The sequence below is a fragment of the Ceratina calcarata genome, unplaced genomic scaffold (genome assembly GCF_001652005.2).
Source record: "Ceratina calcarata isolate Rehan_Ccalc_2016 unplaced genomic scaffold, ASM165200v1 scaffold430.2, whole genome shotgun sequence".
NCBI classification, from domain to species: domain Eukaryota; kingdom Metazoa; phylum Arthropoda; class Insecta; order Hymenoptera; family Apidae; genus Ceratina; species Ceratina calcarata.
Genome location: NW_017166723.1, coordinates 31,620 through 46,286, shown reverse-complemented (window position 1 = coordinate 46,286; position 14,667 = coordinate 31,620). Strand labels below are relative to the sequence as shown.

Sequence of the window (14,667 nt, the reverse complement as noted above, 5' to 3'; positions counted from 1 at the left end):
TTATTATATTCTTTCACTTCATATGGATTTGGAATTATCACTGCATTCCATTATCTGAGAATCTAGTTATAAGTTGCTTCCTTTTAAAGAATAGGAAAACCACAATTATTATTACAATACTGCAGATTGAAATCTAATAATTAAAGTGCGAATGTTTTTGCGTTTATGAGAATTGTCAATAATTTAAAGAAACATAGTATGCAGTAATGTGTAAAATACAATTTATGATATTGATAGAGGAAAACAAATATTTCCATGCAATTCATTAATTTAATTTTATTTCTTAAAATAGAAATTTGCATTCTAAACAATTGGCTCCATTCGAAGTTTAGTAATAAGATGAAGAAATTTAAACAGAAGTCATTTTCAATTGAGAACTTTAGATGAAGATTTATCATATCTTTCCACCGGATATAGACTTTTAAGTTTTCGAATTAATCACATTCAAACTTGTCCTAAAATGTACAAACGAGACAGTATTTACGAAGGCGAATAATTGCGAACGAGAAAGATCGCGTCCGCCTCTCGCGAAGGTAATGCTAACAACCTGAACCGATGCGATAGCTGTTAAGCGAAGTCCTCGCGAAGTTTTATGGTTGACTTTGCGCTAATGCGCTACACTTTGTCGCGGCGTACGTCGGCCGTTAATGGAACCACGGATTAAGGAGGTCATAAACGTCGCCACGAACTAAACCGTCCCGGCATTCTTAACTACCTAAGGCAAACGCAGTTGAAAAAAATCGCTCTTTCAGTTAAAGCTTGCCCAGCTGTGGACTCGGCTTTGTAAAGTATATCTAAAAAGTGTGCCGCGCACTGTGTTTTCAGTATAATCCGCTAATATCCTAAATGCTATGTTTAAGGTATATCATAAAAACGGTCCGAAATCCCTTGAGGTCAGTGCATGTGCGATAGTATTTTCCAGTTTAAAAATGTAAATACATTTACTTATTGTTCACTAGTTTCGCATCGCGTAGCGAGTTTGCCCGAAACCAGTGTGCCACACGTATATTCCACATGTGTCGCATCTTTCTATTTCCGTGGCTCGGTCAACGGGTCTGCGGTCCGCGCTTTAAAATTTATTACGAACGTGGCCGTGTGTGACGAAACCAAAAGGCGCTTTCTGAACATCGCTGAACGTCGCGCCGTGTCCTCGTCACGCGAAAATGGCGCGCGGTAAATGGTCTAAATGGGAGTGAGCGCGATATGAAATTTGTGTCGCGCTGCGCAGATTACACAAACCCAGTTTTCGTTAATGCGTCACTTTGGATACGCCACGCTGCGCCGTAATGTCTTTTGGAAACGAATTTGCGACGAGAGCCGGCGTTTCCACAGTCGCTTTAGAAAGGCCTCCGTCATTTCACGGGGAAAGATTGATAATTCGCTACTATTCAATTTCTCAAAATCTGTCAAAACGTTCCTGTTCTCCATCCCCATCTCCTGACTCCCATCGAATCTGGAACGCGCTCTGTATGGAATTAATTTATACACGCTCCACAGACACGCGTGAATTGAACAAAAAATGCGTGGCGCGCCCACGCCTTGACAATGCGTAACGCGAATAATCGAATTCATCCATTCTATTGACGATTTTTTAATATTTCATTTGACGTCCTCTCGGCTCGATACGATCAATCTTGCATTAATCACATAACGGCATTCGAACGTCAGAGAGGGAAATAAAAATTGGGTAGCGAGAGATTTTATTGAAAATGTAGACAAACTGCAGGAATTTATGAGGACAATTTCAATAAATTTTACTACGAGCTGATATGTCTGATAGATAATGGCGAATAACCGATAATTCCCTTTCATCATAATAGGTGGATTCATCTAGTAATCGGATAAATTCGATGAGCCCGATGGTTCCTCAAATTGAGAGATTTTATTTAATTTGATAATGACGAAACATAATCGAATTATTAATTTTCGTTAACCTTTTGTAACGCGAATTTAAAACATGTACAGATAGACGTCCAGGGGGAAAACTGATGCCGAATCGTAGTTGTAGTTGAGTAAGTGTTAGTGACGATCAGTGAAAAAGAAATTGCAATATGCTTAATGTTTTTTTATTTAAGCTTATCAAATCTCAAAGAATAACTATAAGTAGATACAAGTACATGCGTACAGAGGAACGTTTCTATTTATACATATATGTATTCGACGCGTTGCGTACGTTGTCAACATAATCCGTTTGAAAGAACGTGGTAGAAAGAATGGATGAAACGCTAATGAATAACCGATCTTCTTCTCTTTTCCCAGGTCCTTTCGTTCATTTTTAGCACACGTGTATAATTCTATTATTAATCCGTGTCAGTGTTCCGCTGCGTTTTGTTATAGTTCATATTAAAAGCGCGTATTCGGTCTTTTTACATTTTTAATTAACCGTCGCATTTTTTTACCCGGCCGCTCGCATCGCTCGATTAAAATTTTTTGCCGTCGCTCCGTTTTTCGTTCACTTTTTTCCGACGACCCAGTTTCCTGCCGCGCCGAATAAAACAAACAAATTAGCGAAACGTTTGACGCGAAGGACGAAACGAATGCTCCATACATTCGGCTCGTCGCGCATCGATCGACCACGAAACTGCCTTACGATTTTTTATTTTACAATGAATCCCGTATTATGTTTCCCTTTTCATATTTTACAAGCCGAGGATCAAAGCCAATTTTCCAGTTTCCTAAACCAACAAGCGAAGCTTCAGCAAACAGAAAAAAAGGAAAGAAGAGAAAACATTTTTCATGAACATTTTCGTGCGCGAATTATTCGATGAAATCTGATGTATCCTCCGTAAAGCTAAAGGATAATCGCAAGTCAACCGAGGTAAAGAAATCGAGTTGCTGGCGTCAGCGGTTCCGGTTTATTATCGTGCGGCCGATAATTAGTGGGTCGAGGGATTTTTGCAGCTCGGCCAGCGGAAATTTGGTCGATTATTCTCTCCTCCCACAGCGTCGGGGTCGTCTTTTGAAACGGGTCAGCACCGGTTTTCCTTTCTCCACGCAAGGATGTAACGACGTGTTTTTGCGAACGTAACGAAGGACCGAAAACAACCCGGAATCACCCTCACGGGGGTACTTGCAAGCCCAAAGGTGCTGCGTTCTTACCTTTCATCCCTCTGGACAATTACAGTTGTTCGTTACTCTGCCGACTGTTTCGTAATTAACACGGTTACTCCGGATTCGACACGTACACACAAATCTGTTTTATTGTTACTTAGGTTCTACCTTAAATAAGTGTAGCTCACCTTGAATAATAAACATGTGTATCGGATTTTACGCGAAACTGTGTGAGATAAAAATGTATAAGAAAGTGTTTAATAGAATTTTGTAAAATAATTATGCATGGAAAATGGCAAAAAGCTATGCTTTATTGAATACTATATTATTATACATATATTAGTGATTAATTAACATTAAAAGTAAAGCTTAATGTAAAATGAAGTTAATAATAAATAAAAATTTTGTAGATTCGGCTGTCTTTGTAAGACGTATAACTGCTTTCATATCTTAATACTCATAACTTTTCTTATAATTTACTACTGCAATTCTCTGGCTCGTTTTATATTTTCATGTATATAAAAGGGTTTCTTGACCCATGAAATAAATAAATAAATAAATAAAATAACATGTCTACGTATTACTTTCCTTACAAGCAATTCATCGTGGAGCTTTCATCGCGTAGTTCGCGAGTACTTTCACACTATAATCATTATATCTGGCTCCGTGAATCACGCGTCTCCTGGAAAATCTAAGGCCAGAATCAAGAAATACACGTCGTGAGGGCGAACCAAGGGAGTAATTATAACGAACACCGTGAACTGTTGTCGGTTCCGGGCCACGACATTCATTACAAAGTAACGGATAGTCTTGAGTCGACGATCCAACGCGGATTATAGAGGTTGCATCCTTCGCGTCGGAATTATTTCGTTGCTTTTTACCCAGCAACGTTCGTGATCTTCAGCTGCGAGGCGTCGTTTCCTCCGACCCTGTTAGCGGGGATCACGATCCACTCTCGTGCGAAGCTTGTCTTTCCTCGGAGAAAATAAATTTTGTGAAAAAAATATTGTGAGAAACCGCGAGGCAGGTAAAACTGTATTATAGACTCGACTGCTTGAAAAATCCCATTTTTAGTTGCTGTGTTTGAAAACGATGATGTCGTCTAATGATTTGTTAGAACAGCGTAACGCAAAAAGAAATTTTTGCTTAGAATCAATTCCCTCTCCCCCCCAATCTGCCATTTTCGGCTCTAACATTTTTTCTGGAACACTTTGTATAACTTTCCTAGAATCAATGAAGTAAGACTACTTACATTTTCTATAACTTTCTTATATAATTTTCTATTTTCTTATAAACATTGAGATGAATTGACAAATGTCTTATTTTATTCAGATTCGGATTTTAATTATCTCGCCTATGTAGCTAGTTAAAAATTCCTACTTCTCTTCATTTTTATACTGACATTAAATGTATTGAAGAAACAAATTAATTAGAGTAATATATTTAAAAAATTCAATAGCGTAGTGTACATAATTTTATTGTAAATTAATTTCTTAAAAATTGAATAATTTATTCCCTAAACAAGGAATAAATTGTTAATTGCTGTATTAGCTTGTTTAAATTCTTAACGTACAATTCTGGTCAAACATAGCTTGGCCTACAGTTAGAGACTGTTTTAAATAGCAACCGGAGAGACGTTCAAAATTAAACATCTTAACAAACGGCGGCGGGGCACTGTCTTGTTTCTCGCTGGTATATTTTCACGAGGAGAATCTTACGAGGGAGAGAGAAAGGCCTCGCGTGATAAATGCGAATCGTAAAGCGGATCCGTAGACGTAATTAAGAAACGAGAGTAGCAGTTTGAGCGTAATGGGGGTGGCGCTTCGGTCCCACACATAAATCTGTTCGCCCGAGAATTAAATTGAACTTTACAAATCCATTGTGTAGCTTTGCCCGGTAAAAGTTAGCCCGGAGGAAGTTAACCGCGAGACGACTTCGTCTCTTTTCGAGTGTGTCGAGAGGTTCGCTAACTGGGACGCTCTCGTTCGGCGAAACCCGGTTCCTCGGTGCTTCGATCCCGACTCGTTCTTTACATGGACTCGATAAAATCTTCATTGAGTTTAAAAGAATTTATTTTCTAGAATTAGCTTGCCCCCTTGCCCCTAAGGGGCAGGGCACTCACGAAATTTTGTACATACTCCTCTATGATATCCCAATGCCTAACACGTGTATTGTCATGTCAGCTAACTAGAGATTCGATGATTCAAACCAAAGCGAGAATTGATACTCAGCGGGATCGATCGTAGATGATGAGAGCCGAGTTTAGGGACGGCTCGCATCGCTAATTGGAACGATAGAATTTCAATCAGGGGTCCGCGATTGATAAGTAATGATCGGACATGTCCACTCGCGAGGGATACTTCTGACACAATGCCGGCGAGTGGAACGCCGTCGGGAAGCGACGTGAACGTTTCAATGGAGAACGTCAACCTGCAGACGTACGTATGTATACTACAAATAGTAACGCCGTGGAGCCTGCGTCGTCCGCGTACGTCTACTGATTGACCCATTGTATTAATCTCGAACTAACTGGCTGAATCGACGACGATGTTCGATCTACCATCTATTGTCGATTGTCGGGCACGGGTGACACGCGCCACGCCGGTTCTACCTCACTATCTGTTAGCTTCTACTGTGCCGAAACGGCCGGAAATCGGACGAGGCTGTGAATATTTCTACTATAACTCATCTGACTTTGACTTTAAAAAACTGTCGAATGTAATTCATTCATGTAATTTTTCTCTTCATATTTATAAAAGGAAGCTAATATTTGATAACCAGAAAAAGCAAAATAGATCCGAATCTCTGCCAGTCATCTCCTTGCCAGTCAGTCTCATACTTGTACGAATAAATAGTTCACTAAGTATTAAATGTTTTCCTCAGAAATCTCTGCCAGTCAGCGTTACACGAACAAATACCTCGTTAAACTTTAAGATGTTCCTGCAACTTGGAACCCAACAATAACTATGAAATAAATTTAATCAAATATTAGCCAATAATTACTTATTATTAGACACGGTGCCATTTTTTTTCACTAGAATCTCATACTTAACACAGAGAATTTACCAATAATTTTTAACGCTAAAAAGGCAATGAAACCGTAAAGTTATGCAGCGAGAAACATTTACCTTATTCATGAAAAGAGGTGGGAGATAAATTTCAGAGCACGTTGCGATAATAATCAAAGGTTTACGCTGTTTTGCAGCAAATGAACGAGGAACCAGGGCAGGGAGAAATAAAGAGAGAGAGAGAGAGAGAGAGAGAGAGAGAGACGTGGGAAAAACACGATTTAAATAATAACTGGCTCATCTTTATCTCGGTATAGTTTAACCAGGAATTCTAGCGCAGGTACAACGCGGTGATTCCAGCGTTTTTATTCGAGAGAGCGAGAACCCGGCAAACAAGACTAACCGATCGTCATTAATTTCTGTTCCAGGCTCGCGAGAGATAATTAATGCGCGGTCGAACAACGATTCTCCGCTGCGAGGAAATAAAAAACGTACGGAGTAAGAGAGAGAGAGAGAGAGAGAGAGAGAGAGAGAGAGAGAAAGGGGATGAGCCGGGAGGAGGGGACCTCGGAAAATAATTGCGCGGAACACAATCTGTTCGCCTTCCAATTAGAACTTCTTTTCGCCGCGGCTCTCTATTTGTTGCACCGGAACTTCTCGCGTAACTTTTTAATTAAATTTTATTCATTAATGTGAGAGCGTATTAACCGGGTAAATGAAAACCTTTGCGCGCCCGGAGTTTGATAAAAACCTAAGATGTCCGGCAAATGTGCGCGGTCCGTTTATTATGGGAACGCGACGAATCCGGGTTTGAACGAGAGCCGCGATTAATTTTTCAAAATCTCCCTACGTCCGCTCGCCCTCCGAGTAATTAAAAATTATGACCCATGCGGATTCCCTCCCACCACCGGTGAAACTGATACCCGGCGCGAAGAGGATATAATTAAATAGGATAATAGAATTCTCTTTCCCGAAACGGGCGGAAATCCTCCGCGGTACGGCGATGTTGAATTAATACGTTTCTACTTTTATCAAGTCGCGCGAGAGGAATTTGTATATTCCAGTAAATTTAATTATCTTCGCCGGAGTCAATTCGCAGATTCGATTTCCATAGATTTCAACTCTTTTTCCTTTCGAATAAGCTTCTGTATTTATTACCGTGCTATTGTATTTTAGTTGACTTTTATTCAGTTTAATAATTCGTTCTTAATTCAAGAAGTGTTTGGAGATCAATATAATATCGTATCCAAGATCGTATGGTCAATTGTTGGTTGATCATTGATCCAGGTCCTATATTTTCTTATTGGGCCTCCAGTGGGCCTCGAGATTCGACCTGCGCCTGCAGTGTACCGTTTTTCCTTTTCCGAGACTGTTATCTTTAAATAAGAAGCATCTTAAAAATTGTTTTAGAAATTCATTTTTATATTGAATACAACAAAATCTGATAAATATTATATTATGCAATTAATTTTCGTGCCGGGCGCCGAAGCGGCGCCGCTCGAGTGTAAAGGGTTAATAGACAGATGATAATGCCAAGCTTCTTCATGTCGTGTCCTATAATATAACAGATTGGAAATCCGGATCTCTTCAGGACGTGACGAGTTCCTTCGCCGAGGTAACTAATTAAAGAGGAATCGGCATAGTCAAAGGATCGTAGAATTTCAGCGCGATCCGTATGGTGGGCATTCTCTCGCGTCATTAAACCCCGAACAAAAAGTGTATACCCAGCGAGAAAATGGAGAGGAAAGAGGGCGGAAACAGAGAAATGGCAGGAGAATAGGAAAGAAAAGGGATCCCTGACTAGGGAGACGCCTACGGCAGGTGAAATCTAACGGAAGATTGAAGAGGGTGACCGGTTGATGTTACAAAGCGGAGAACGCGCGAAAAAGTCTCGCTGCAAAGAGGGGTAATTAGCGTCGGCCCGCTCTGCCGTGCCGGTAGATTAATTAAAACGGCCAGGCTCCTTGAAAACGCGACGTCGACGGTTACTTAAAAACGAGAAAAGGAAACGGCCAAAATGGCCTGCCGATGAAAAGGGCCGCCTTCCCACCCGAATATAATTGAACAGTTTTTCCCGTGGAGGAAAAAACCGACCTCGGCTCTCGATAATTCACTTCCATTGTGTCCCAATTTTCCCTCCGTTTCGATTTCGCTTAGACTCCATTTCGTTTTTAGATTTAGAAAAAATGCTCCAATATTTCAAACATTGAAACTTGAAATTAAATGAGATCGTGACGAAATTGTAGAATAATCATTATCTGAGCTCTAAACACAGGATCGACGTTTATGTTAACTTTCAGGAATAACATCGGGTAGTTTAGACTTGTTTCCTTGTTGATTTAATAAATCTGCTACAACCAGGGAATTGTAATCTTTACTATAAAGTCCTTAACTATGTACATTCGTAAAAAATCTGTTAAACAGAGAGAACGTTTTTATAATCTTCGAAGGATCGAGTGTCAACTAACATTAATAACGCATATGATCCATTTCGCCAACAACTACTACGTATACAGATACGTGCGATTCTCGTTACTCTTTAGATCTTATAAAAAACGACTTATAGCTACCGTGTTACAGGTGTACACCGCGGAATGCACGTCTTCGATTTCGCGTTAACATTGATACGCGTGAACGAACAGATTTCACTCGCCTGAACATACCCGAATCATCCATTTTTCAACACTACATTCGTTAACTCCAACAATTTTCGTAACAGTATTTGTTAATGAGGACAATTGGACCTTCTGTCTTTGTTTAACCCTCGTGGTCCCACAGATCTAAACAAAATATCATTCTTGCTTTTTTTTATTTCACGCACAAACACAGCAGTGAGGAGCAGAATACATACGCATACGTGTACAACAGTGAGTCCATATTCGTATATTTAAGAGGACCTGTTATATCAAAATGGTACAAAGGCGTTTTGAAAAGAAATGCCTGTCTCCTACGATGTAGGGCTGAAATTAAACTACGCATGTGTTATAATCGTATGTACATAGTTTGTCGAGTCGCAAGTGAGCCACTACTTATTTCATAACCACATTTTCATTTTGCTAACGAGGGAGGAGCAACTGGGGCGCAGTAAGCAAAAGGACGTGATTGGGGGTGTGTAGGTAAAGTCGATGGAAGAGTTTTAGCGAGGTCGTAAAATTAACCCATCATGATATTCTTTATAAAAATTAGTAAATGATATCGATTCCGGTGACTCGCTTAGAACCATCTTTACCAAACATGAAAATACTTTTTATTGGACGACAGAGAAATTTTACTGGAATTCCCGGTTATGAAAATTTGGCCTACTTTGCGTTCGAGCTTCAGAAAGGTCATCAAATGCGGCTTATTATAAAAATTATTATAGTTATCGAAGCAATAAATTCATAAAAGACATAAGAGTTCTTAAGGGTCTCGCGATAAGGTAGACTGTCAATGTTACCCACAAAATATGCTTTCGTCCTTTCGGTTAAGGCCGGAATTGTAGAGTACCCGTACATTCCAAGAACAGAACGCGATCTAGGAAGCTGTAATCACGATTGCGCGTCAGCATAAAAAACTGTGTAAAAAGTACTAAACGTGAGTTTCACACTTTAGAACGTTAGGCTCTGCTTCGCTTCCAATGTATTTTTCATAGCGCGCAGACGTCCGAATAAAGTAAAAGTAAAAAGTGAAATGAAAAAAGTTTCATTTATTAACCCATTTCCAATAAACGTTCGAAAAAATTGAAATTGATAGAAATCGTATGGGAAAATGTGAAAATTGCTTTTCCTAACTTTTTTATCTGGGCTCGTAATGAAAAGTTAAACATGTTGAATATTTTCGGAATTTTCGTTAATACACATCATCAATCATGTAATCAAAATGATCCCGCGAGCAAATCGTTTTTTCCTTCGCCCTTCCCCTTGCAATTTTTCTCCTTAACTCGTATCTTCCATGGCTGTTTCTTTTCTCAAAAATAAAGCTTCTCGAATCTTTGTACCGCTCCGAAATAATTCGTTTCCCGCAATGTATTTGAAGAAAAGGAATAAACGAATAAATGGTTAGAAATCTGATGAAGGAAATGGTAAAAGTTTTTGCGGCATTTAAACATGGATTTCTACGTGCTCTCAGCCCAACCCTCCCACTCCGACTTTGGGTTAAGCTCTGATATGCGACGCACATACACACATTTCACGTAACTTCGTTCTCGAAATTCCATCGTCAACAACATGAAGATTCGTACTTAAATTGATTATGGGGAACACGGAAGACTACACATTTCTCTAGATGGTGTTGATTCTATTTCCCGGCGACGAGAATAGAATATAACAAGTTGGCCGGGAGAGGAAAGTCGCCCCGACGTTTATCCCGTTCGAGGTAAACGTATCGAAACGGGCGCGGCACGGGCGACTGAGACAAGACGAAAGTTCACGAGTTGTGGGAGAGTCCGAGTTCGTTATTAGATCGCCGCTGCGTGACGACAGCGACGTTATCTCGACCTAAACGTTCCGAACGTATTTTCAAATTTAATAGAATCCGCTGGACACTTGGGTCTAACAGCGAACTCGGCTATCGATCGCAGATAAAGGAAAAGTCTCACCCGTGCAATGTTTCCTGACAATTCTACAAAGTAACGAAATTATTAACCTCCGCGAAAGCAAGTGTGACAATTGTACAGGGTGGAGCACAGACTACGTCCACCTTGAATATTTTGAATATTGCCATTATCTGTAGTAGTACGAAAAAATGTTGTATACAAAACTTGCACTGTTTAATGGAGGGGGGAGGGGGGCAGATTGTGATACGAACATTTTTTGCAGGAGTAAAGGAATTTAAGAAATTTATTACGTATTACTACAAATAATGGCAATATTGAAAATGGACATATTTAGTGCTTCACCCTGCATGATTAGTTATGCCATACGTGACGCTTTGTGTAACCATAAGTGATGATGGTTCATGACTTCGCGATTTCAGTAAACGTTTCCGGTGACTCGCTTAGAACCATCTTTACCAAACATGAAAATACTTTTTATTGGACGACAGAGAAATTTTACTGGAATTCCCGGTTATGAAAATTTGGCCTACTTTGCGTTCGAGCTTCAGAAAGGTCATCAAATGCGGCTTATTATAAAAATTATTATAGTTATCGAAGCAATAAATTCATATAAGACATAAGAGTTCTTAAGGGTCTCGCGATAAGGTAGACTGTCAATGTTACCCACAAAATATGCTTTCGTCCTTTCGGTTAAGGCCGGAATTGTAGAGTACCCGTACATTCCAAGAACAGAACGCGATCTAGGAAGCTGTAATCACGATTGCGCGTCAGCATAAAAAACTGTGTAAAAAGTACTAAACGTGAGTTTCACACTTTAGAACGTTAGGCTCTGCTTCGCTTCCAATGTATTTTTCATAGCGCGCAGACGTCCGAATAAAGTAAAAGTAAAAAGTGAAATGAAAAAAGTTTCATTTATTAACCCATTTCCAATAAACGTTCGAAAAAATTGAAATTGATAGAAATCGTATGGGAAAATGTGAAAATTGCTTTTCCTAACTTTTTTATCTGGGCTCGTAATGAAAAGTTAAACATGTTGAATATTTTCGGAATTTTCGTTAATACACATCATCAATCATGTAATCAAAATGATCCCGCGAGCAAATCGTTTTTTCCTTCGCCCTTCCCCTTGCAATTTTTCTCCTTAACTCGTATCTTCCATGGCTGTTTCTTTTCTCAAAAATAAAGCTTCTCGAATCTTTGTACCGCTCCGAAATAATTCGTTTCCCGCAATGTATTTGAAGAAAAGGAATAAACGAATAAATGGTTAGAAATCTGATGAAGGAAATGGTAAAAGTTTTTGCGGCATTTAAACATGGATTTCTACGTGCTCTCAGCCCAACCCTCCCACTCCGACTTTGGGTTAAGCTCTGATATGCGACGCACATACACACATTTCACGTAACTTCGTTCTCGAAATTCCATCGTCAACAACATGAAGATTCGTACTTAAATTGATTATGGGGAACACGGAAGACTACACATTTCTCTAGATGGTGTTGATTCTATTTCCCGGCGACGAGAATAGAATATAACAAGTTGGCCGGGAGAGGAAAGTCGCCCCGACGTTTATCCCGTTCGAGGTAAACGTATCGAAACGGGCGCGGCACGGGCGACTGAGACAAGACGAAAGTTCACGAGTTGTGGGAGAGTCCGAGTTCGTTATTAGATCGCCGCTGCGTGACGACAGCGACGTTATCTCGACCTAAACGTTCCGAACGTATTTTCAAATTTAATAGAATCCGCTGGACACTTGGGTCTAACAGCGAACTCGGCTATCGATCGCAGATAAAGGAAAAGTCTCACCCGTGCAATGTTTCCTGACAATTCTACAAAGTAACGAAATTATTAACCTCCGCGAAAGCAAGTGTGACAATTGTACAGGGTGGAGCACAGACTACGTCCACCTTGAATATTTTGAATATTGCCATTATCTGTAGTAGTACGAAAAAATGTTGTATACAAAACTTGCACTGTTTAATGGAGGGGGGAGGGGGGCAGATTGTGATACGAACATTTTTTGCAGGAGTAAAGGAATTTAAGAAATTTATTACGTATTACTACAAATAATGGCAATATTGAAAATGGACATATTTAGTGCTTCACCCTGCATGATTAGTTATGCCATACGTGACGCTTTGTGTAACCATAAGTGATGATGGTTCATGACTTCGCGATTTCAGTAAACGGAAATATTAAGAACGTATTAATTTTAAATTACTTACTTTATCAGATAAATGCTCGTACCTACGCCAACCACTCGCACACGTTTCTTTGCATTCAAAGTACAATTGTTATAAGTCTCAAGTCTCTAATTTAATTGCAAGTCTTGTCATAGCTTAATTATATCTTGTGTTTTTAAAACGAGATCCAAAGTGAGAAACGAATGTAAGAAATGGACTAAAACAAGGGTATGAAGAAATCTAAGCAATTAAACAGCAATTTAATAAAGGTTTTTACCAAAACCACACTGCAAAGAGAAATACTTTCTACTAAGAAATAAATTCATCGTCACTATATTTAAACTCCGTACAAGTAAACCTGACCGATTCAGATAGATAATTATTTAAATCTCACGATCAAAATTCTGAATGAAAATCGAACATGGACTAAATGATTATTAAAACAAATAAAACGAGGATGTGTAAAGTTGCGGCCGTTCTATCGCCGCTCCCGTGATGCATCGCTGCTGGATGCTCTGTAACAAACGAAAATTTACGATACGATGGTTCCAGCTATGTTCCGTGACGCAACTACGAGACCAATTAAACCTTTGCTATAGATACATACATACATGTATATAAACCTGGTATTGTAGGTATCGCAGGATAGAAATTAGATTTTCATAGAATATGCATTTGTGGTCAACTGATCACGTAATAAAGTTATTGTGATCACAATAGGATTGTGGCAAACAGTAATTGACGTCGAATCAGTGGTGATATTTTTAAGGAGTGATGCAACGTACTCATTTAGGTGCAAACTAATATTATTTTCGAGTGTTTCACGAGGTGAAACGACATTTTTGTTGTAAATCCAGGAGTTGAAAATAGTTAGGACATTGGTTTCGGTTCTTAAAACACTAAATAAGTATGAATAAAACACTAAATATATAAACAGTTATGACTAGACTGCGGATCTTTATGCAAAATAAATCATTTGTAAAGTGAACATAGAAAATGAAATCTAAATTGGAGTTTCTTTTGTGTTTTAAGAATCGTAATATTCCTTCATTTCTCTCATTCCAGCGTGACTGATTGACTTTAAACACTTGCCTACCAGACTCAACTCACTTGCGTTATTCCAATTACGTAAACTCTATTGTTATCTCTGCTCTGTATGCATCATGTACACTAAAGGGCTGCCAAAGCTCGTGAATAAATAAATACATAAATAAATAATATGCATTTCATTTTTTATATCTTGTATGTCCTTAGACATTGAAACAATTTTTTTTACTCTTTGGAGCTACCATTTTTCCATAAATGCATAAAATCCACAGTCTAGTTATGAGATTTCTTCGGTTCTCTGTAATTGTTTCAGTCAGAATTGACATGTAACAATTTGAAACAATTATTTTCGTTCGAATCCCAGTGTAAGATCCTTCTTCCTACATTACAACAACTAATGACTTTCTCGTTCCCCCGGAAAGTCGATCGACTTCACGTCATGATAAACATGTCAACGTTTCTCGCTCGCAATTACCTATATGAAATTGCGCGCGAACAGCATCCCTGTAATACGTCTGAGTGGCGTGTAAATGAAATTTCACGAACTTAGCGAAACTGGCTGAAACGTCCGCGATGACAAACTCTTCCGGCGGAGTTCCGTCGTTCCTCTTTCGTCTTACGTGTCGCCTAGCGGTAAAACTTGCATGTCCGTGACCGAAGATTTCATTTTGATTATGCGGTTTACGGAAAACTCGCTCTTTAGTACATCCATGTTTCATGCGAGCGACAGTGAGTTACGAGATTACGCCTCGCGCTTAATTGTCACGAGGTTCAAACTAACCATTGAATTTTTAATCAACGTTACGTAAATTTAATAATTACGGTATATTTTATCACTATATACAGG

General features: G+C 39.2%; 1 protein-coding gene across 1 annotated transcript in view; it reads right to left on the bottom strand.

The window, feature by feature from the left end:
* Nucleotides 1-11,025: 11,025 nt before the first annotated feature.
* Nucleotides 11,026-14,667, bottom strand: part of LOC108626864 (zwei Ig domain protein zig-8-like) — a 27,409-nt gene continuing 23,767 nt past the window's right edge. Inside the window, exon 4 of the mRNA XM_026815142.1 lies at nt 11,026-13,288. Coding sequence (XP_026670943.1) covers nt 13,200-13,288 — 89 coding nt within the window. The 3' untranslated portion in view covers nt 11,026-13,199. The remainder of the gene's footprint in view (nt 13,289-14,667) is intronic.